The 22,531-nt window shown below is 38.3% G+C and overlaps 1 protein-coding gene across 1 annotated transcript in view; it reads right to left on the bottom strand.

Moving 5' to 3' along the window:
* LOC122659713 (diacylglycerol kinase 7-like) overlaps positions 1 to 22,531 on the bottom strand; it is a 53,952-nt gene that overhangs the window by 11,221 nt on the left and 20,200 nt on the right. The window contains exons 6-9 of the mRNA XM_043854821.1: positions 19,949 to 20,024; positions 14,423 to 14,505; positions 9,552 to 9,622; positions 5,147 to 5,224 (exon numbers count right to left, since the gene is read on the bottom strand). Of these exons, the coding sequence (XP_043710756.1) occupies positions 5,147 to 5,224; positions 9,552 to 9,622; positions 14,423 to 14,505; positions 19,949 to 20,024 (308 nt within the window). The remainder of the gene's footprint in view (positions 1 to 5,146; positions 5,225 to 9,551; positions 9,623 to 14,422; positions 14,506 to 19,948; positions 20,025 to 22,531) is intronic.

The raw sequence follows: 22,531 nt of genomic DNA, 5'->3' as shown, positions 1-22,531 counted from the left end.
AAAATGTCCATATGAAAGGAACTTGGAAGTGCAAGGTTGAAAATTGTCATCTAACAATCATTGTCACTTCTCATAGAGTGGCTGTCTTGGACAGTGGGCTGATAAAGAACAGTAAGAAAAGGTGCTTTACTTCAAATGAGGTTGCACCTCAAAAAAGGGGACTGTTGAATAATGTACACCAGAATACCGTGGGGGGTATTGTGGTCCTTTTTGGGCTTATATTTTTTATGTTTTATGTACTGCCGACTCTACTAGAGTAGGAAAAATTCTGTCCTTTAGGATGTAATTCTGATATTATAAATATATGGCTTGCTTGGTCAAATTGATCATTCAAGCATCCATTAAAATTCTGTTTTGTTAACATGGCATCAGAGCCAAATTCTCCGATCTAGGTTTTCAAAACTTCCCCTCCATCATTTTTTTTCCCTCCCTCCCTCTTATTCTCGATCTCTTCTCCCTTTTCTTCCTTTGGTTCTCTTCATCCAGTTTAGGGCAGCTCTAATGAGGTGATCTTATGATCTAGATGCTGCCCTTCATCAAACCTCTTCAAACAATGTTCTAAATACCAATTGAGATCAATAGCTGCTGCTTCTCCCTTCTGCGATTTTTGGAGTTCTGCCCTTCTTGAAGATCGTGCCTCTATTTGCTTTGAGGATTGATTTCCTTCTTGGAGATCCATATTAGCAGCCTTGAACAGAAACTATCACAGGTTTACACCACAACTGAAGAGTGAAGACAATTCCCCTAGATCAATCTCCAAAACTCTGACTCTTATCGATTTTAGGGTTACAGGTTTCAACTCTTGCTGATTTTTGGAGGGCTTTTTCTTCTACTTCAAGGAGCACTCGGGCAGGCTGGTACCTAATTCTCCTGCAGTTTCGTGGAAGTTTTTGAAGATTTACAGATTTCCCTCCTTGGATCGATTCTGCCGATATCGATCTTAATTTTTTTCTGTTTTGGCTCTTGGCTGGCAGCATCGACAACTTGCATTTTTGCTGCTTTGAAGTCAATATGAATGGGTCAAAAATTACCACTGCTACTTCCAGCATTGATGGCTACCACAAGAATGAATATCTGCCTTATGCTTCTGCTATTAAACTTAATGGGACAAATTATCTGATCTGGTCCCGCTCTACCTATTTAACTGTTGTTGACTGTGGGTTTACTGGGCATCTCCTTGGCACCACTACTGCACCATCTGACCCTGGTCCTCTTCATGACCGATGGCTTTCTAATGATGTCATGGTGATGTCTTTCTTGTCGCATCCTATGCAATCAGACTTATTCAGTGGTTATTTGTTATTGGACACTGCACATCAGATTTGGGCTGCTGCAAAGGAGACATATGGACAGATTGGGAATGATGCTCAGGTGTATGAAATAAGAAAGAAAGTATATGACACCACTCAAAATGAGCTCTATATCTCTCAATACTATGATGTTCTCAAAAGCTTATGGCACCAATTGGATCACTACTGTGCTTTTCAGCCTACAACTCCCGCTGATATTGCTGCCTATAGAAAGCATGTCAATAAAATTCGAGTCAATGACTTCTTGGCAGGTCTGAACATTGAGTATGACCCTATTCGTGTTCAAGTTCTTGGTAGGACTCTCTTCCTTACACTGGAGCAGTCATATGCTCTGGTCCATACAGAGGAGACTCGTAGGGCTGCTATGCTTCATACTCCTACGGATAGGTCTGCCCTACAGGCTGGTTCCAACCCTGCTCCTACTACTACTGATGCTTCTCCTACTGCTGCTACTTCCACCAAGGAACCTGTTAAGTGTGAACATTGCAACAAACCTTATCACACTAAGGCTACTTGCTGGAAACTCCATAGGAAACCTGCTGACTTTGAAGCCAAACGTGGTCGTGGTAAAACTAAAAACAAAGCTAATCACACTTAAAGTGTTACTACTACCCCCATGGTCTCTCCCAGGAAGAATTGCAGGCTCTCAGGCATAGGTTACAGGCTTCTGCTACTTCTACTAAATCTCCTCCTGCCAGTTCTTCCACTGCATCAGGTTCCCACTTTGCCCATTCAGGTATTTCGTTTGCTGGTCATTGTGCATTGGTTGTCTCTTCCCCATGGATTATAGACTCCAGTGCCACTGATCACATGACAAGTTCTTCCAGCCTCTTTCATACATATATATTCTCCTACTTCTGGCAAGGATTAAGTCCGGGTGGCTAATGGCTCCCTCTCCTCCATTTCAGGAAAGGGTTCCATTAGTTTCTCATCATACCTTACCTTGTGTTCAGTATTACTTATTCCCAATTGTACTACTAATCTTCTTTCAATTAGTAGTCTTACTAAAGATCAGAATTGCAAGGTTACATTTTTCCAACCCATTGTGTTTTTCAGGAACTGGACACGGGGCGAACGATTGGATGTGGTAAAATGCATTGTGGATTGTACCTGCTTGATGATGGTCATCTTCCTCCTACAGCATTATCTTCTCAATTGAGTCAGCCATCTTCTTTCTCCTCTGAATTACACCAATGGCATTCAAGATTAGGACAACCCCCCCCCCCCTTTAGGCACTTTATCTCATTTATTTCCAGCTTTGGTAAGAAATTGTAATAAGGAAGAATTTTTTGTGAGGCTTGTGTCTTTGTCAAACAGACACATTCAAATTATCCTATTTCTAATAAAAGATGTTCTTCCCTTTTCATTTGGTTCATACTGATGTGTGGGGTCCTAGTCGCAAAGTTTCTATTTCTGGACATCATTGGTTTGTCACCTTTATAGATTGTTATTCTAGAACTACTTGGGTTTAATTGATGCATACAAAAAATTAAGCTTTTTCATGTTTTCAGCATTTTCATAAGATGGTTCAGACATAATTTAATACGACTCTCAAAATTGTGAGAAGCGACAATGGGACAGAGTATATGGAAGGTCAGTTCCAACAATACCTTGCTGCCCATGGGATTTTACATCAGACCAGCTGTGTTGATACTCCAGCCAGAATGGAGTGGCTGAGAGAAAAAATCGTCATCTCTTGGAGATGGCTCGAGCCCTTATGTTTGCTCAAAATATTCCCTCATTTTATTGGGGGGATTCTGTCCTCATTGTCGCCTATTTGATTAATAGGCTACCTACCTGGGTCCTTGATTTCAAGTCCCCAGTTGACCTATTACATGGTTCTTCTTCTTTTATCGTTCCTCCTAGGGTGTTTGGCTGTGTTTGTTATGCTAGGGACACTAGATCTCCTGGTAAACTTGAGGCTCATGGTCTCCGCTGCATTTTCTTAAGTTACTCTGCCACCCAAAAGGGGTACAAGTATTATTATCCTCCTACCCAACGTACTATGGTAAGTATGGATGTTGTTTTTATGAGTCTCTCTCCTATTATTCGTCCCCACCTCTTCATGGGGAGAGTTTTAGTGAAGATGTGCTGACCATAGAACCCCCCCCCCTTCGGTATGTGCACGATGAGTCTGTTCCTGCTCTTGTTCCTCCCTCTACTTCAGGGGGAGATGTTCCTATACAAGGGGAGATTACAAATAATAATGAAATTCCTGCTCAGGGGGAGATGTTCCTATACTAGATGTTTCCTAGGCATATTTATAAGCCTTTCCCTATTCCTAGGCTGTTTGTTAAGTTTTTTAAATTTTCTACGTATTAGTCTAAAGTCTAGTATTAATCTTTTCATATTCCTAGATTCATGTATTATGTCTTTAATGTTTTATTGGTTTTAGTTTCTAGGTCTTGGGGGTAGTTTTCCATGTCTAGGATTTGGTATCTATGTATGGGAAATTCCAAAGGGGCTTTGGAATTCTAAGAGTTTACTTTAATGCTACTTGATGTACTCAAGGCTTTTAAAGCCTCCCCCCCCCCCCTCTTATATAATGCAAGTCTTGGCTGCTCTCAAAGGCAACCCAGAAATTTTTTTTTTAAAATCCTATTGTGAGAACTTTTGCTTGTAAGACTCAAGTGGCATCAAGGTGGGACTCCAACGGTTAGGCAACTAGTGGGACTCTAGGCTGCCAAAGCTATCTTTTATTTTCTATTTATTTTCTTTCTCTTAATTTCAACTTCATCTATCACCATCATCTCCATCATCTTCAACCTTCCATCAAACCACCTTAAACTTAAACTGTGGCTAGGTGACTCTTCATCTTCCCTAGCTTGCAACCTTTCTATCCCTCTTTGGTCCTACACAACCTGATCTTAATCTGGTTGTCCTTAGAATCGATCCTGCAAGAATCCCTCTTGGATTCTCCATCATGTTTTCCCCAAATAAAGGAATTACCTTGTCCCCTACCCTGTTTGCAAGTGATTTTTGTTATGTACTATTTTGAAGGTTAAAAGTTAAAACTAATATCAACCTATATACATATCTTTAGTTCAAGTGAGTAGAAGAATTGTTAGATCATTTTCTTCAGTTTATACTAGTGAAAAAATTTTGGTTGAGTTTTCTTTTATTTCCCTTTTTTTCCTTGTTCTCCTACGGGGCTTCTAGAAAAAAGGCAAGATCCCATCTGATGGTGCATTATGGGGTGATTTTGGAGGTCATGCTCGTATTTTTCAGAAGATGCATCCTTTTGTGAGAGAGTTTCCCGTTTTAGCAAACAAAAACTCTGGAAGAGTAAGATTAGTTATGATGGTTGCTTATGAACAATCTTAATTCAACTAGTACTCAGAGCTAAGGGCAGGTAGGTTGGGGGATTACATGGACAATAAGTAAATAGTTCCAAACACTTTCTGGGGTCAATGGAAGTGAAAGATTGCTTAGCATTGGAGGCACTTACTCCGAAGAAGCATCTAATATCTTTTGATCATATTTTGCAAACTCTTTTAGAAGAATAGGGTTCCTTTGGTGGAAATTTCTGGGGCATTAGCAAATAAAATGATCACCATTTAGAACTTTAAAGAATAAAAGATCTCTTCTGTAAACCCATATGCAAAGAGATACATATGAGGACAATCTTCTACATAATTTCATATTTCAAAGTATATTCTAGCACAATAGACTAGGGAATATTCTCCAACATTATAATTAATATATAATTATAAATAAAATTGTTAAGGGTAAGAAAAAAAACAGTAGGGAATTAAAAATCGCAAACAGTATACTTGAACAAATGAGATTCCAAATCTAAAACAGTTAAGCGAAATTGTGGAATAAATGAAACCTACCCTGAAGGAACTCGAATCTGCTCCCATTCCGAACAGTTGACCCTTTTAATATACATACGTAGAATATTCTTGAGTCCCCTGCATGTATTGATTTTGCAAAGTCATTTCAACACAGATTTGATATAATTCATGTGTAAGACCCGTAAAGGCCGAAAGATATTATAATGGAGGCACTAATGATTTACTGCAAAAGTTATTATGAAGGAAAAGTGAGAGAAAATGCATTTCAGTCTAGTCAAATTCATGTGATTTATCATTTATATGCACAAGGTAAAACGACTAGTTGCAAATAACAGTATAATCATCCTTGCAATTGCTGAAAGCTAACAAGCAGGTGACTCACCAAGTGCCAACTCTAATATACTTACAGAAAATAATTCAAATGATGCCTCCTAGGAGTGCAGAGCATAGCATTGCATAGTCATAATCATCATTAGGCAACATGGCGGAGCTGGAAACCAAGGTCTTTATTTTGATTTATGTCCAAGTCCCTTGGGAAAATAATATTGCGATTCTTGGTGAAAACATGTTAAATTGTACAAAATTACGAAGCCTAAGAGTAAGCTTAGATACCAACCACCACATAGGTGAGTTGTTATATACATATTTGTGTGTGAAGGTGGACCGTGGAAGTCTTGTGATCAAATCTTTGGAGGTGCTCTAAGTTGTGGGAAATGCATAATTGTCATGCACAATTATCATATCTGGAGATGATGTGTTGTCATATTCGCTAGCGTTTCACCTAAAAGCTCAAACTGTTAGGGAAAGGAAATGTAAATGTATAAATCAACATGTTGATGACATTATCATATCTAGAGATGATGTGTTTAATATTGCAGAAGTAAAATCTTATCTACATCAGCATTTTCAGATGAAAGACTTTGGTGCTCTCAAATACTTTCTTGGTATTGAAGTCTTACAAAGTAAGCAAGGGATTAGCCTATCACAGAGGAAATATATATTAGATCTCTTTCTTGAAACTGGTATGCTTGCTTCTAAACCAGCTGATACTCCTATGGATCCAAACCAGAAATTCGAGACAAGCGATGGTGAGGAATTTGATGACAAGAACCGATATAGAAGATTAGTTGGGAAACTCATTTATCGTGCGGTTACTAGACCAGACATATATTTGCTGTTGAGTTATTAGTCAGTTTCTGGAGTTACCTAAGAAAACTCACTGGGAGGCAGCATATCGAATCCTAAGGTATCTCAAGGGGGCTCTAGGTAAGGGGCTTATTTATTGACCTCACCAACATTTTGATTTGGTCGGCTATTTTGATGCAGACTGGGCAGGCGCGGATGGTGATAAGAGGTCTACCACAGGCTAGTGTATGTTTATTGGTGGCAATCTTGTCACATGGAGGAGCAAGAAGCAAAGGACTGTGGCTAGATACAGTGCTGAAACTAAGTATAGGGCTATGGTTCATACTGCAGCCGAGTTGATATGGTTGAAATCACTGCTTCAGGAGTTGGGATTTCTGATTATTAAACCCATAAAATATGTTCTGTGAGAATCAAGTTGCTATTTGCATTGCCAGTAATTTGATGTCTCATGAAAGAACCACACATCTTGACGTTGACTGCCACTTTGTGAGGAGTGCAGTTATGAAGAAGTTGATTGTTACTCAGTTTATTTCTTTGGCAAATCAATTGGGTGATATATTTACCAAGCCTTTATTTAGCCCTGTTTTTCGGAAGGATTGTTTCAAGCTAGGCATGGGTGATTTATATGCTCCAGCTTGAGGGGGAGTGTTGAGATATGTACCACCGCAGGGGTCTAACCCTGTGGTTGTGTTGGTTAGGTGTTAAACCAAGATAAGGGGAGTGTCCCTATTGTGGTTTAAGTTAGGTAATTAGAGTTAGAGTGTGTCCAGGTGAGTTGTTAGCTATTTGGTTTATTTAATATATTATTCCCTGTAATTAGTTGTATACTTAGTAGGATTCCTATTAAGGATCTGATTCTATTGTTACAAATATTAGTCATTGACCATGATAGGAATTCACTGAATCCTATCGTGGTCTATGGGATTCTCCTCATCAATAGTCTCTCTACATCTTCTTCTCTTGTTCAAAACAAGGTTCTAAAACTAAGGTTTCAACCAGGTTTCGACCAGCTAGAAACCGAGATATGGTCAAAACCTGTGATTTTTTCCTAGCCAACTTGACCTGGTGGTTTCGAGGCCCAGAAATGCATTTTTTTATCTGATTTATTGTATACAACCTATTTTTGACATTCTAAATACAATGCATGAATTATTTCACCAAAAAAAAAAAAAAAAACACACACAGAATGGTACTTGTGGTTTTTTACCCAAGTTTTCTAGTGTACACACAGTGTACTGAGAATCATAGTTGTCAAGACAAACACTTATTTATGCCAAATACATTTACTTAAGATATTATTCATAAATAAGCAAATACCCCCTATTGGAATCCAATAAAAATAGTTAAAAACCAAATTCCAAAAGGATAAAAAGTCAACTCTCCAGTTCAAGAAAAAAACTGGATTTTCGGTGGTAGGTGAACTTTTCAACTTTTTAATGTTGAGATAGAAAGCTTTGTTTTGATAGCTTTCCAACAAATCCAAGATTGCTTAAATCTGATTTAAATTGAAGGAGTTATGTTCTGGTCAAAGTTAATTTGGTGTGCGTGAATGCTGTCAAAAATGGCTCTGAATGAAAATAATTTTTATAACATCAAAACAAATGAATATTTTACCGCACTTTTGGTTTTTACCAATGTTTTACCATATTAAAATTCAGGGTAAATTACACGTCACCCCCTGGTTTTCAAGCAAAACTCAGATCACCCCCTAGTTTTTGAAAAAATTCAAATCACCCCCTCTACAATAACGATGTTAGTCTGCAGTTAGTTATTGGTGTGAAAAGACTATTTTACCCTTGTACTAAAATATTAGAATTAAATTTACAATACTACCCTTCATCTTCAACATTGTTTAAGGGCAGTTTAGGGATTTAAATTTATTTAACTGGCTGACATCATCACTTAACATAATTCTAACAGTAAGGACTAATTTGTCATATTGGGGTCCTAACCAGGGGTGATTTGAATTTTTTCAAAAATCAGGGGGTGATCTGAGTTTCGTTTGAAAACCAGGGGATGATGTGTAATTTACCCTAAGATTTATGGAATTTATAGATTTGAGAAAAAACCCAGCATTAGAAAGTTGAAAATTTCACCTACCGCCGAAAATCCAGTTTTTGTGCTTGAACTGGGGGGGTTGACTTTTTATCCTTCTGGAATTTGATTTTTAACTATTTTTATTAGACTCAAAAAGGGGTATTTGCTTATTTATGAATAATATCTTAAGTAAATGAAATAATATTAGGCATAAATAAGTGTTTGTCCTAGTTTCTGTCATAAATAACTGTCTGTCCTAGTCTCGAGCCAGGTTTCCCAAGTTTCGATGGGCATGAATGTCGAAACTTGTGAAATATGGATTGTTTCAGTCGAAACTGGTCGAAACAAGTGACTTTTTAAAATCCACCCACATCTCGTCTTGATTTCATGCGAAACCGAGATATCTCGGTGGTTTCGACAGGTTTCGACCGAGTTCTCTTTCCATGGTTCAAAAGACTGGTTATTGAATTCTCTACTTCTACAACTGTTACATATTTAATAAACGTCATGAGACTCAGACTAGGTGCATCATTCAATGCCTCGACAAAGTAACTTTGAGAAGAAGACACCAAATGCCATGCTTAGAATGCATAACTTGAACAGACCTTCAGATTGCTTTGGGCCATTCAGGGCTTAGGCTAAGAATGACCTAAGTAGCACCTTCACCAGACTATAGGATGAACCCATATCAAGGGAGCAAAGAGTGAACCACTACATTACATTGTGACGGAACAATTTTAAAGATTCCACATAATTAGTAAATTTCATTTGTCATTAGTACATTACAGAAATATGAGCATCAGTGATACTTTTAAAAAGTCTGTCTACCACACTATAGAAGAGGAAAAATAAATACAGGTTCCAAGAAGATGACTGAGATAGTACTTATGCAATGAAGTGAAAAATCAACCAAGGAACATATCTTGAAGAAACGAACAAATTTCGAAGACCATAAAAGGGAAAAGAATATTCTTTCTGGATCATGTCTTTCTTTTTTTTTTTTTTTTGGTAAACTTTCTGGATCATGTCAATTCCAAATAAACAATAAGTTTATGCATATAACATGCACCCATTACATTTGCCACATGATCATCTAAGAATGATTGAATGTGAAATAGAAGCAGTTAGATAACAGAAGGAGAGAAAAAGTTTTCAAACAGAAAAGAAACAATCTTTCTCCAATAATATATCAAATGAAAGGCAGAGACATACCAGTATAACATGAAAACTAAAATCTAATTCAATGGAAGAGCTGGCTAACCTTAAACTTGGATCACTGATGCAAGGTGTGCAGAACCAACCCTGGGTGCAACTATATCCGGAATAGATCAACTGTCATAAGAGGGAGCTCAAATGAAGTCCTTTTATGTACATAAGTACATTTAGCATAATAAGTATCTACAGATCGTAGACCTTCCCAAGACCACGCAGTGGCGGGAGCCTTGTGCACTAAGTATGCTCATTTTTTTTATAGATAGTACACACATACATATATGGAGACAAACGCTACAATCTTATGTTCTTAGCCAGCACACAACTAAATATATGGTAGAATTACAATGGGATGAAAATAAAACCTGCAAGACTGTGAAGCACAAAAATAGATATTATTTCAGTACTGTTTAACTGACAACAATATCAAACACTTACAAAGAAAAAGTGTTCATTTTTTATGTTTAAGTACATTATTATTGTAAGAGATGTATTACCATACTATATCATTTATATGGGTGTATTATGAGGGTTTGAGGGCACTTTGTCATTTGTGGTTATTTTAATATAATAAGTAAAGGGGTAGACCACATTGGATATGAGTTCACTTTCTTCCAACAGGTTCTCCCTCCCTCCCTCCCTCTCTCTCCCCTTTTATACTTATCAAATTCCGTCTACATGTTTGCATACTTTAGACAAGAAGAATCAAAACCGAAGAGTGCAGAATAAACATTACCATCCTACTGCACGAAGTACAAGTTGCATTAGCAAATAACCAAAAAGCTTATCAAATAATAATAAGACCTACAACCTTATTACCTTAATATGTAATCCAAGTTGAAATATACCAAGTTCAAGAGTAAACCACATATCACAAGTTGAATGGCACCCCTCTGGTGTGCTCTCCTCAGTCGTGAGCCCCCGAGATATGGCCTTACCACTTCCCTTTAGCTTGACAAATGGCACCCCTCTGGTGTGCTCTCCTCAGTTGTGAGCTCCCGAGATATCTACTCCTCTGGGCTTGACAGATGCTCCTTGGTGGCATCCATCATTTCTAGAGGTGCCTGGTCCCCCCCCCCCCCCACTGAGGACCTCTGGAGCTCCCTCCCCCTCATCCCTTCTGGACACCGTGGCAGAGGTGATACGATTCTATGGCTCCCATCCCCTTCAGGCTGGTTCAGCTCCCACTCAGCTTGAGATATGGTCAGACACAGAGGCACCCCCTGTCCTTGGAACAAAGTTGTCTGGTTCAAATGGCACATTCCTCGCCACAGCCTCCTCTTGGCACACCCTCACCAACTGCCTCCCGACTCAGGCTTTCCTCATTCACCGACACATCCAGGTCTCCCCCCTATGCTGTCTTTGTTGGAATGGACAAGAAGACACAGACCACCTGTTCTTCTCATGTCCACTGCTTCCTCCATCTGGAAAAGAGTGGTAGGACAGAAGAAGACCCCTCCCTCTTCATCACGAGTGGCTTTGGCTTGACATGACTTTTGGAGGGAAAACCATATGTGACTCAGTTGGCAAGCTCGCCTTTTGCGCCTCTATCTCTCATCTTTGGATGGAACGTAACATTATAAGATGAACGGACTTCCACTCTTGCTCCCTAGACAAGATTTGGAATGCCATCTCCTTTGATGTTTCTGCCAAACTTGGCTCGCTCCCCCTTGCTCCTGTAAAGGATTCCCTAAGGAACAAGCTCATTGTTGTATCCTGGGGTCTTCCTATCTCCCTTTCGCAACCTGATCTGCACTAGGCTTGCTTTTTTTTGTTTTATTTGGGCCTTTTGTCTATTTGGCCCTTGGGCTTGTATATTCCCCTCTTTTCTCTTGGTAATACATTTTTTACTCATCCCAAAAAAAAAAGGTAAGCCTTCAAATATAGAAAAGATAACACCGTCCACCAACGGAAAACTAAATTTTTTGCATGGACTGATTCCAGAAATAACCTCCCAGGCAATGTAATGTCACGTTGATGAAGAGTACTTATGATATCTTTGGTGAGAATGTTGGCAAGCTGATCACCAACAACAACAACAACAACAACAAACTCAGCCTTATCCCAACTTAATGGGGTCGGCCACATGGATCCAAACACAACAACGAAAACTGAGTTCTTGCACGCACACACACACACAGGCACAAAAACGAGAGAGAGAAATGTAAAATGGGGAATGCCAAATGAAAGATAGTAAGAGAGGGGAGAAGCCCAACCCAGCACGACAAGAGAATCTCAGCTAAATGGGATCCGCAACATGGATCCTTGCCCTCCAATAGGCCCTATCCGAAGTCATAGTTGGAACAAGACCTAGGCTATGCATGTCCTTCCTCACCACTTCTCCTATGGTCATTTTAGGCCTGCCCCTAGCTCTTTTAGCTCCATCAATCGGGATCATATCACTCCGCAGGCTGATCACCAGTCCTTACATATTAAGTACATATCAACAATATACAATCAATTTCTGTATGCTTTAGCATTGGTGACAGCATTTTCATTGCAATAGAGATGGATGGACCTAAAAACAAAGAAACTTACCATAATTTGAAACTTTGCCTCAGAACTCAATCAGGCTACCAAAAATGGATCTTGCTTCTCCAAGGTAAACTTTAACAAAAGAAGTACTAAAAGTGGACATCCAAGCAGATCTATCATCTATTAAATACAGACCCAACTTATTAAGTCTTACAGCAGAATATGCTTTACCAATGAGGTGTCCATTCTACTCAAACAGACAGAAACCTGGAAATGACTTGAAGTATCTAAAGATCCATTAATTTCTAAAAATAAGCCGATTCAACTAATTTGTCCTGATCCTAAATGCACAAACTGATAAATGACAGTCAGCGCTTACAAAATATAAGGGTCTGAAGATAGAAGGATAAAATAAATTATTTGGGTATGTAATAGAGAGCTTTGGTTTATACTGCCTAATGCAGAATCGATCTCGAACCAATAAAGCCCACAAGAGATCAATTGCAACAGGATCATATACAGGGACAAACCAGGATTAATAACAAAATAGCACTTTTTTTTAACATATGAAAGAAGAAATAAAAAGGATGTGACCAAGGCTTCACCACCTGGCCGCCGGGGATGGAATCACCACCACACCCGACCTACTGAATCACCACAATAAAGTCTAATTGGAATCACCACCAATCGGGCTCTTGGAATCACCACCAAGAGGTGTTACAGCCTCACCACTGCAACCTGTCCAGATTCATCACTAAACCAAAGAAAAACACACTTTATTTCTTCTATTACAGCAGTACAGTGTTTAAATAAAAGACCAAAGACCGAAAATAGCAACTAACTAGAACCTTCCCTACATGGACAGCGCTACTCAAAAAAAGGAAACAATAAAAAAAAGTAAGTAACTCTTAGTACTCTTTATTAGCTATTAATTTAGAAACTAAGGAACGAATACAATAATAGAAGATAGTAACTACTGGAAAGCATTCCAGCATATCTTCTCATAGGACCCCACCCAATTTTCTATAAGATATCACACAAGACATACGCAGGCCAGCCTGACCCTGGTTTGAACCAGGACCAGAACAAGAATCGTGGGAAGTGTCTGGACCCAGGATCTGGCCTAGGACCTGAGTTTGGGTATGTTGTTTTCTTTTCCTTTGCATATAGATCTTAGGCTCTGCATCACTGCCTCCATGCCACGACTTAAAAAGCTTCCTTTTTTGTTGCTGATCTAAGAGAGAACAAAAAATGCAGGAGCATCCCAATGAGTTGTCTCATATCTGGATATACTTTACAGAGCATTGCATTAGCTTTTGGTGATTGGGAACATTACATCACAAAATGTTAGTTTATTTCCATCACTGTCCTTTGAAAACACTTTGGGATGATCAAAACTTTTCCATTTATGCATGATGTTGATGTTGCTTTAAGGGTTATTGCATTACCTGTCTAACGAGACTATGAACTTGCAATTCTAATTTGTTTCGAGAGAACTATGACCAATTTACTGATGGGATTTCCTATTAGGGAAATCTATTGCTTAGGACTTCTAATTAGTAGTTTTATTTAATTGGAATTGAAAAGCGGTTGAGCACTCATGCGAGTTGCTATATTATAATAAGATTCATATTAGGAGTACTTAATATTAAAGAGAGTATATTTCCTAATAGTTTTAGGATTTCGTCTTAGAGCCAAAGTCTAAAGTCGTTTTTGGGAACAACTTTATTTGTGGAGTTGAGTAAACAAAATTGAGGCTTGGGCTATTGGTATGGGCTTGGAGTAAGAATCGTGGATGACTTCTCCTTCCTTATTCACTGTATTTCCAGGGAAGGCCTGGTTGACTTTGCGTTTTATTGCTGGTATGGATTTCTAGCTCTCTTTTGCTTTTCTAATTCATCAACATCATTACTGCTGTTTCTCTACTTTTCTTCATTAATTACATCATCTTTAAGTTCTGTTATAAAGTTTTCTTCCTCAAATTTCCTTGAGCCATTATCCGCAGGCAGAACAAGGGATTTTATCTCCCTTGCCTGTATAAGAGAGAGAGGACTTATCCCACTGCCTCTTCACCCAATTTGTTATTCTATTGAAACAACAGAATCAGATGGTTCAGAACCCATCATAACAGCCTTCTCTGAAACATCAAGACATACGTTCTCCAAGAGATGATGGGTTTCGCTGACTTTAGAATGATGCCAAATAACAGAGTCCAATAACCACTCCAATTTCTAGTTCCTAACAGCAAAAAAAAACATTTTTGACGGGGGGTGGGGAATTTATATGCATAAGAAAAGGCCAAGTTCAATCACATAATCTGAAGTTGTCTTGTGAATTCTCATCCCGATTGGAACATGGGCAGCAACAAATTAGCCTTTCAATTTCAGGAGCAAGAACAAAGGCAATGTGAGAAAAGTCAGAAAACTACCAAACAAATATAGGTACCTTATTTGCTATAGGACCATGTGCAAGATACGGTTTCTCATTACGCAAATGGTGGAACCCATAAGCAACTTGAGCATCCATTCCTGTATGAAAGAAAATTTTTAAATATGAATCTCCAAAAAAGGACCTAAAGATATATTATGGGAATAGAATTAAAGAAGAAAAAGAAAAAGAAACATAAAAATGAAAAATGAGCCAACAAAATATAATATGCAAATTTTTATCATCTCCAAGAAAAAACACTTGAAATTAGTCAAACCACCACTGTCATCACTAAGTCAAGGAACTCCCATTCACTGGTGATCATAAGCCTCTCTAAATCAGTCTTAAAAATCATGGCCACTGCAAATTCAGCACACCATACAGCAAATAAGATATGTCATCCTGATACTCAGGTCCTTTGGTAAGGGCCAACCTAACCACCTTGTTCAATCTTGCTACCAAAATGAAGTGCTCTGTGCTCATTGGCGTCTACAAAAACAACAGCTCAGCCTTATCCCAACTAAATGAGGTCAGTTACATGGATCCTTGCCCTCCAATCAGCTCTATTCGAGGTTATACTTGAAACAAGGCCTAAGCTATGCATGTCTTCCTCACCACTTCTCCTAAGGTCATTTTGAGTCTGCCCCTAGCTCTTTTAGTTCTTTCAATCTGAATCAAATCACTCCTATGTATTGGAGCATCCAAAGGCCTCCATTGAACATGGCCATGCCACCTCAAAAGACTTTCTCATAGCTTATCATGTATCGGAGCTACTACCAAATCAGCTCTAATATGATCATTCCTTACTTAATCCTTCCTAGTTTTGCCACTCATCCATCTCAACATTCTCATCTCCGCTACACTGAGTTTATCTATATGATGCTTCTTTAACTGCCCAATATTCCGCACCATACATCATTCGTATGACTGTTCTATAAATTTTTCCTTATAGTTTTAAAGGAATACACTGATCACACAACACTCTGGACGCACCTCTCCACTCCATCCATCCTATTTTAATTCTATGTGAAACATCGACCCATATATGATTGAGAATATATTCTCCGCTTTCACTGCCTTAATATCACCCAAGACCTCTTTATTTATGATTGAGAATCTCCCTCTTACTGGCGTCTACAACTGCTATTTATATTCAAGACTGGTTGTATGGTTAATAACTATTCTTGTTGTTCCAAGCTGGAGTCTTTTGATAGATATATATACTCCAGCTTGAGGAAGAAGTATTAAAGACTACTCAAGAAAGGGGTAGCGTCCCTCTGCAAGTACTGACTACAGATCCTGGTTTGGTTACAAATCTTATTGCCAACACTTTCGTCACTACTTTATACGTGATCAACACCAGACTGATTAATCAAGTAATCTTCTTCCTCTCCATCTCTGGTAGGTACAATGATATGCATAGTTAGAGCCCCATTTCAGAAACCCAGAGCATAAAATTGACAAACACCTGAATCAAGTCCTGCACCACCTCCAAACTAGCTTTGAAAAAGATAAGTTAAACGTACCTGGACCTCGCGATTCTCCGCTTTCACTGCCTTAATATCACCCAAGACCTATGCTAATTTAAATTCCCTTCCAGCCATACCCTACTTGTCTTTAATAGCTGTTCAAATCCCATGTTAGATAGTTGAGCCCTTAGAGTTTCCTCAAAATCATATAAAATTTTTCTAATATTTCAGCACAACTTCCTCAATTTTTTATTTCTTTTCATCTCACACAATGTGCAATCCACCTATATTTTGTGTATATAAACATATTGCTTATATTTCTCCTCCCATCTGAAAATAGTGGAAAAGTACGATCCTTTATAACTTTCAAGTGTCACTAAAATTGAACCATCTATAGCTTCTGTATTCTTTCTTACTCTCTTTTTTATTTTATTTTAATATTATTATTATTTATTTTTATTTTTTTTGAAGGGGAGGGGGAGAGGAGAAAGAGAAGAGGCAACAAGATCTCCTCAAGGTTTCCAATATACTAGAGGCACAGATTCCCCATAGTGAAATCATTGAAGCTGTTTCAGTTGGGCACCAGCAGTTGGAAGCACAAGTATGAAGTTAAGAAGATATCTGAGAATCAGGCCAATCGATTTTTCTAAACATGTGGGTTCTGCAGTTATGGATACGACGTACAGAGTTGAGATTGGAAGAAAAAACCCAACTCATCGAACCGATTGGTGAGAACTCCTGAAATTTTGTAGGCAGAAGTGCAGAACTAGAAGTAGAAAGGAGTACTTAGAATCCACATAGCAGTGAAGGAAATTCATCCTTTAAGGCACCATGAATCCACACAGACAGAAAATGCTCACAGTAAATGCTGAATAAAATCAATCAGATTCATTGACTGGAAGGAGCCGGTTGCATCTCTTTATAATGACTGCTAAAACTCGAGTTCCTACTCATCCTAGGAATTCCTATACCATATAGGAATAAAATCTCTCATTTAGAAATGCAAAGGGAATAGAAACAGATAATAAAAAAAAGGCCTCAAATTCTACTTCTGTTAGGATTGCTTATGTTAAAACAAAACTTATGAAAGCAAATAACTACAAACAAACAACTCCTAATCTCTGGCAAAATTACCTCTTCAACCAACATATCCTCTACTTCAATACATCCGACACGAAACACCTTATCTCTTCCAAGATTTCAACAATCAACCACCCCTTTCCTAGTCCTTATCTATCAACCAGTCCCTTCTCCCTTCCAACCATTCCTTTTCTCACTCTATTACAAAACACTAACCTCTTCTACCCTATTCACCTCTAAATCTATTTGTCAGCCCTAGTTTTCTCTTTCCAAAATTCACATGACGACCCCTTCTATTCCAACCATAAAAAACTATATTTCTTATTCGTTAAACCTTATATTTGTTATTTTCCAAAACCTTAAACTTTTCTATGGTCGTGTCCTTTTTATATGTCAGTATATCACTATAAATTGTAATAGAACTGTATTCTCTAACTTTCTCAAAGCCAGTTGTCATCCTCTGAGAATCTGCCAGGACTTGGCCAATTCTCTGTTGGGTTGTCTAAGATTGCGGAAAGACATAAAGTTCAGGTAAACTCAGTTAAAGCCTCCGTTACTAAACCAGAAAGAGGATGTCAAGATGTTACAATGTCTATTGAGAAATATAAATAAAATAAAATAAAACAAAAAGATATAAACAGAGAGGGTGGATGGAAGGAGAGAATGAGTTCCAACTTTTACAAGGAACCTAAACAATGGGTAGAGAGAATGGTTGAATTGATGAAGGTTTTAGAATTAACAAAGTCTAGGGAAGAAGGGGCATCTGAGGGTGTGGGAAATGGCCAGAAGGGAAGATCTCGGTGAAGGTTTTCAGTAAGATGCTTCCTAGTGGTGGTAGTAGTTTCCCTGATAAAATTTATTAAAGTCAATGGTCCTGCAAGAATATCATTCTTTATGTGAACAATTGTTTTGGAGAAGATTTTGACGATGAGCAATCTGATTACAAAAGGTCGGTATTCAAGAAAAAGATTTAGATTGTGTTCTGAAGATGAAGATGTGTCACATTTATGCCTTAAATATAAGGAAGGTTCAAAAACTCGTTTTGTTTCGCGATTTCGGTCAGACCAAGATGAGCGAAATACTGAAATTTTGCTGAAACAGTATATTTTTTCCCATGAATTTTGGTTGGCCATTTTGAGGGACAAACAGCCAAAATGAGCAAAATACCAAAACGAAATGACCGGAATTTTGACAAAACAATGCTTTTTTTAGACTGAAATTTCGAGGAAACAGTGTTGATTTCGTTTTGCCTCCTGTTTCCTCTCAGATATGTCGAAATTACCAAAATTAGCGGAATTTCAGCAAAATTTTGAACTACGGATATAACTCTGCTTCTAAGATATAGGTGAGGTTTTTCTCGAAACTGGGTTGTGGATTAGTCTTTCTTTTTTCTGACTGACTATATCTGTTTTGGTGGAATGGGGAGCAGGACCAGTGGCGGGGAGAATTAATATTATGGTGGTTCAACTTTTGTGATATGCTGGCATGTTAGGAAAGAAAAGAATACCCGTATTTTTTAAGTCAAGGAAGAAACAGAAGATATGGTGCCAAGCTATGAGGATCATCTCTATGTGATTTTTGGTGGTTCCAGATTTAGGGGATCAATAGTTTTAGCATCTGGGACAACTGGGTAGATTTTGTAAATGGGTAACGTGGGTTTTGATTGTCATAATTTTATGCATATGAGCAGGGTTGGGGTCTTGAAATGTAAAGATGGAAGGGATTGATTTTTGTAGAGGGTCCTAATGTGAACCTTTGATAAGTGTACAGCCCCCCTGTACAAATCTTTTCACTTATTTGACAAAAGAGATCAGCAGAAGATCTCATTTTCTTATCTACTCCTAGCTACCCTTTCCTGCTCTTTTTCATTTATCTCCCTTTTTTCTTTTCTTTTCTTTTCTTTCCTTTTCTTCACCTTGAATAGTTTCCTCCACTTCTCTGCCCTATTTTCTCTTCATATACACTCATTTCACATTGATTCGAACTTTTTTCTGGTTAGGCATCTGCATTGATTGTTGGTACAAGAAATGACTATAAGACTCGAGGACGGGAGCATCCCACCAAGGTGCAAGGTCAACTAGCTGTACATTATGCAACTTAGGAGGCTTCAATTCATGGATACTCCACAAGCTCCAGAAGCCTCCCATCACAAGTTTTGAACCCAGTCCCTCTCTCAAAGGGACTATGCCAGAAGGCCCATAACCACCAGGGCAAGCAACTGCAATCTAAAAATGACTCTTGCATAAATTAAATTAAGGTGTTTAAGAACAGATACAGCCATACAGGTTTCCACCAGGGCAAGCAACTGCAATCTAAAATTACTCCTGCATAAATTCAATTAAGGATTCAAGAACAGATACAGGTTTCCAGCCCGTGTAAATATATACAAGTCAGAAGCTTCATTTACACACTATTTTTGAAGGATCAAAACTATGAAGTCATGCTCAGAGCCTATGCCCTAGACTATGGTGCAAGGTTCAGAGAAGAACCCTCCAAACCATGTCAAAAACTATTGCATTCCATAAAATGACACTTTTCCCACACAAACACACATGAATTCAGCCTGTCACATGACACTGAAAAACACAATAAAATTTATTTAAATAATTAAAGGGAAGTGGTTCTCTGTCTGAGAGTGCGGCCTACGCCAGCATTTCCTGTGTCTATCTCTCTCCCCCCTAAACAAGGGGTAGAGATGTCTTTTCACAGAGAGGGGAGAGAAAGATAGATTCATGGGAGCACTGGCGTAGGCCATGCTCCCTGACACAGTTTTTTTTTTTCCATAAAACACAATACAATTTATTTTCCATGATCCCACTCTGTTCCATGATTGGGACACCAAGGATATAACCACATCGAAACCTAATATTATCCCATACACCATGTTTATTCTTCCAATAAGGCAAATATAAGAACTTCATATCACTAAGTTAACTTAGGTAAAGCCCTTCATATCAAAATAAATACAGCAGTTAAGAAATACAGAAAGACATACCTATGCTAAAATAATTATAAAACACGCCTTCAAAGCAAGCAGATTTTTCAGGTAACTCGCCGTCAACAACTAAATCCTGCCACAAACTCAATGCAGTCACCAACAATTAAACAATACAAGTGAATAATTGGATACAGTATCTGACTCGAGACAGTAAGCTTCAAGTAAAAGTAAAAATACATGTAAAGATTGAAAAACTGAAAGCAAATATAGTAACTGGTGCAAGAGAGAGAGAGAGAGAGAGAGAGAGAGAGGCAAATCTGTCAATGATACCGACTTCGATCCACTCACATATCACATGTAAAGTCAGAAAATTTTTAATAGATTTGTCACATCAGAAGATAACTTACTTTTGATTGCATATTGTATATTCATGCTTCACTTAGGGGAAAAGGTTTCTTTTAAGCCACAACAAAAAACTATCAGTTATTTCTAAGCACTCACTAACATCTATTTTAGTATTCAGTAAAACAATCTGACAATCAATCAGTTATTCCATGTTAAGGAGGATGAGTGCAATGCCAGTGGGATAAAATTAGAAATTAATGCATCGGAGGGAAACTATAAGAGGCACAAAAAGTAAAGGGAGAAGAGAAAGTTCATTGAAATGGTTCAGTCATGTGCAATGCAGGCAAAAAAATGCATCATCAAAGGTTATTAGTGCAAGTTGAAGGCTTCAAAGAAAAAGAGGGAGGCAAAAAAGGGAAATTGCGGATTTGATTATTGGTTCAAGTTCTACTTTCTTATTTTGATTAAGACAGTGCTATCCAAGTCCTAGTGATGCAGATTCATCACCGAAATGGGCTTCTTTTATTAGGAATAAGTCCAGGGTTGGGTTATATACATGTTGGGCCTTTGATCCCATGGGTTTTCTATGTAATAGGCCACTTTTATGGGCTTAAAGTTGGGGTACATGAGTTGCATATGGGATTAGCCCTATACTTAGTTTATTTTCATGTTTTTAGTGTTTTAAATTGAACCAGTCCAAAGCTGGTTTGAACTAGTGGTTCAAGTTAAGTGATTTTATTAGTTTTTCTTTTAGTTGTTTAGTTGGGCTGGATTAGGACTCTATTTTGAGTCTATTTCAGTTTCCTAGTCTGTTTAAGTTACCTAGTAGGTTAAGGAATGGGTTAGGCCTTTCCTTTTTAGTGTAGGAGTCTAATTTTGAGTCTTTTATATAAGGTTGTAAGGGGGCCAAGTATTGAACACGAATTTGATTAATAAAATTAGTTTTTGCTTGCTGCCACTACTGCTGCTGCCCTGATCTGTTGAGTGTTGCCTTGTGACTCATATCAAGGTGAAGGGACTGATGGATCTCCAGCTAACTCCTTGCGTCTTGTAGACCGGGAGGATCTGTTATAAGGGATTGGTGGACCTCCAATCGACTCCTTGCATCCTATAGATCGGGAGGATCTGTTTCTAGTTGTCTTCAAGCTGCAGCCATTGAAGACCTGCAACTCCAGTTAAGTGTTTAGCACTATTCATCATTCCCCCTTCTTCTCCTAACCCTCTACAACCTACCCTAACATCCCCCTTCTATTGTATTTGAATTCCCTAAACCCTAATTCACTTAAACCTTACTACCTTCCTCATCCACCATTAAAACCATAGATCCATTAGAACCCTAAAACCTGCAACTATTCTTCTTCCTTTTTAGGTCACATGCAAGGTGATTTTTGTGAGAATTCTGCCCAGCCAAATCTAACCGTTAGAACCTGCTAAAATTTTGATCGAATCTTCTTCAAACCCTAAAAAAGACTATTCAAATTTCAGCACCATCCACCCAACCAATTGTCTGAAATTACAGTTTTACCCCTCTCTCCTACTTCTACTAGGAAACCTCCATAACTCCAGATCTAACCATCTAATTTAGCTGTAACTTTCAGCATACATTCCCCTCCACCCTACCCACACTCGACCTAAATATTAAGCCCATTCAACCAGCTGATTCCCTGTTATTATAACCCTAGATTCCATCATCTTCCCCCTTTCAAAACCCTAATCCTAGTTGTTGCCCAAATCTATCTAACCTAATTCTAACCATCCAAAACTTATAAAACCTATCTCATTAGACTCCCCTACACATGCCTAGCTTTACCATATAAGATTCACTTTCATTACTCTAAAACTAACCCTAGTTTTGACCTAATTTCCTCAAATCTGCCCCCATCGGCCAGCTGTTTAGGAAGGTCGTGGTTATTGGCTCTTAGTGGATTTATCATCTATCTAGGACTGCATTACCTAGTAAGAGGATTACTCCTTCCCAGCCCTATTAGGAAAAGACTTCTATTCCTAATTTAATTTTCTTCTACCCCAGTAACATTTCTCTTCTTGTGCTTAATATTATTTGTTTTTTCTTTTATTTTCTTGCTTCGTTCTTTCATCTTCTGATTCTCTAGATTATTCTTACTGTTATTTGATCCTTTTGCCTGAATCCATGAAGGACTACAATCTTCTACAGCAAGGTTTACTACCCACTGATTTACCCCCAAACCAAAGTTTCCAACATCAATCACATCTCCTTGGACCATACAAAGAAATGCATCCCGATATCCTACAGTAGTAGTATCATTCATCTATCCA

Source organism: Telopea speciosissima, chromosome 4 (genome assembly GCF_018873765.1).
Source record: "Telopea speciosissima isolate NSW1024214 ecotype Mountain lineage chromosome 4, Tspe_v1, whole genome shotgun sequence".
In the NCBI taxonomy this organism is placed as follows: domain Eukaryota; kingdom Viridiplantae; phylum Streptophyta; class Magnoliopsida; order Proteales; family Proteaceae; genus Telopea; species Telopea speciosissima.
The sequence above is the reverse complement of the archived record's forward strand: the minus strand, read 5'-3'. Positions and strand labels throughout refer to the sequence as shown.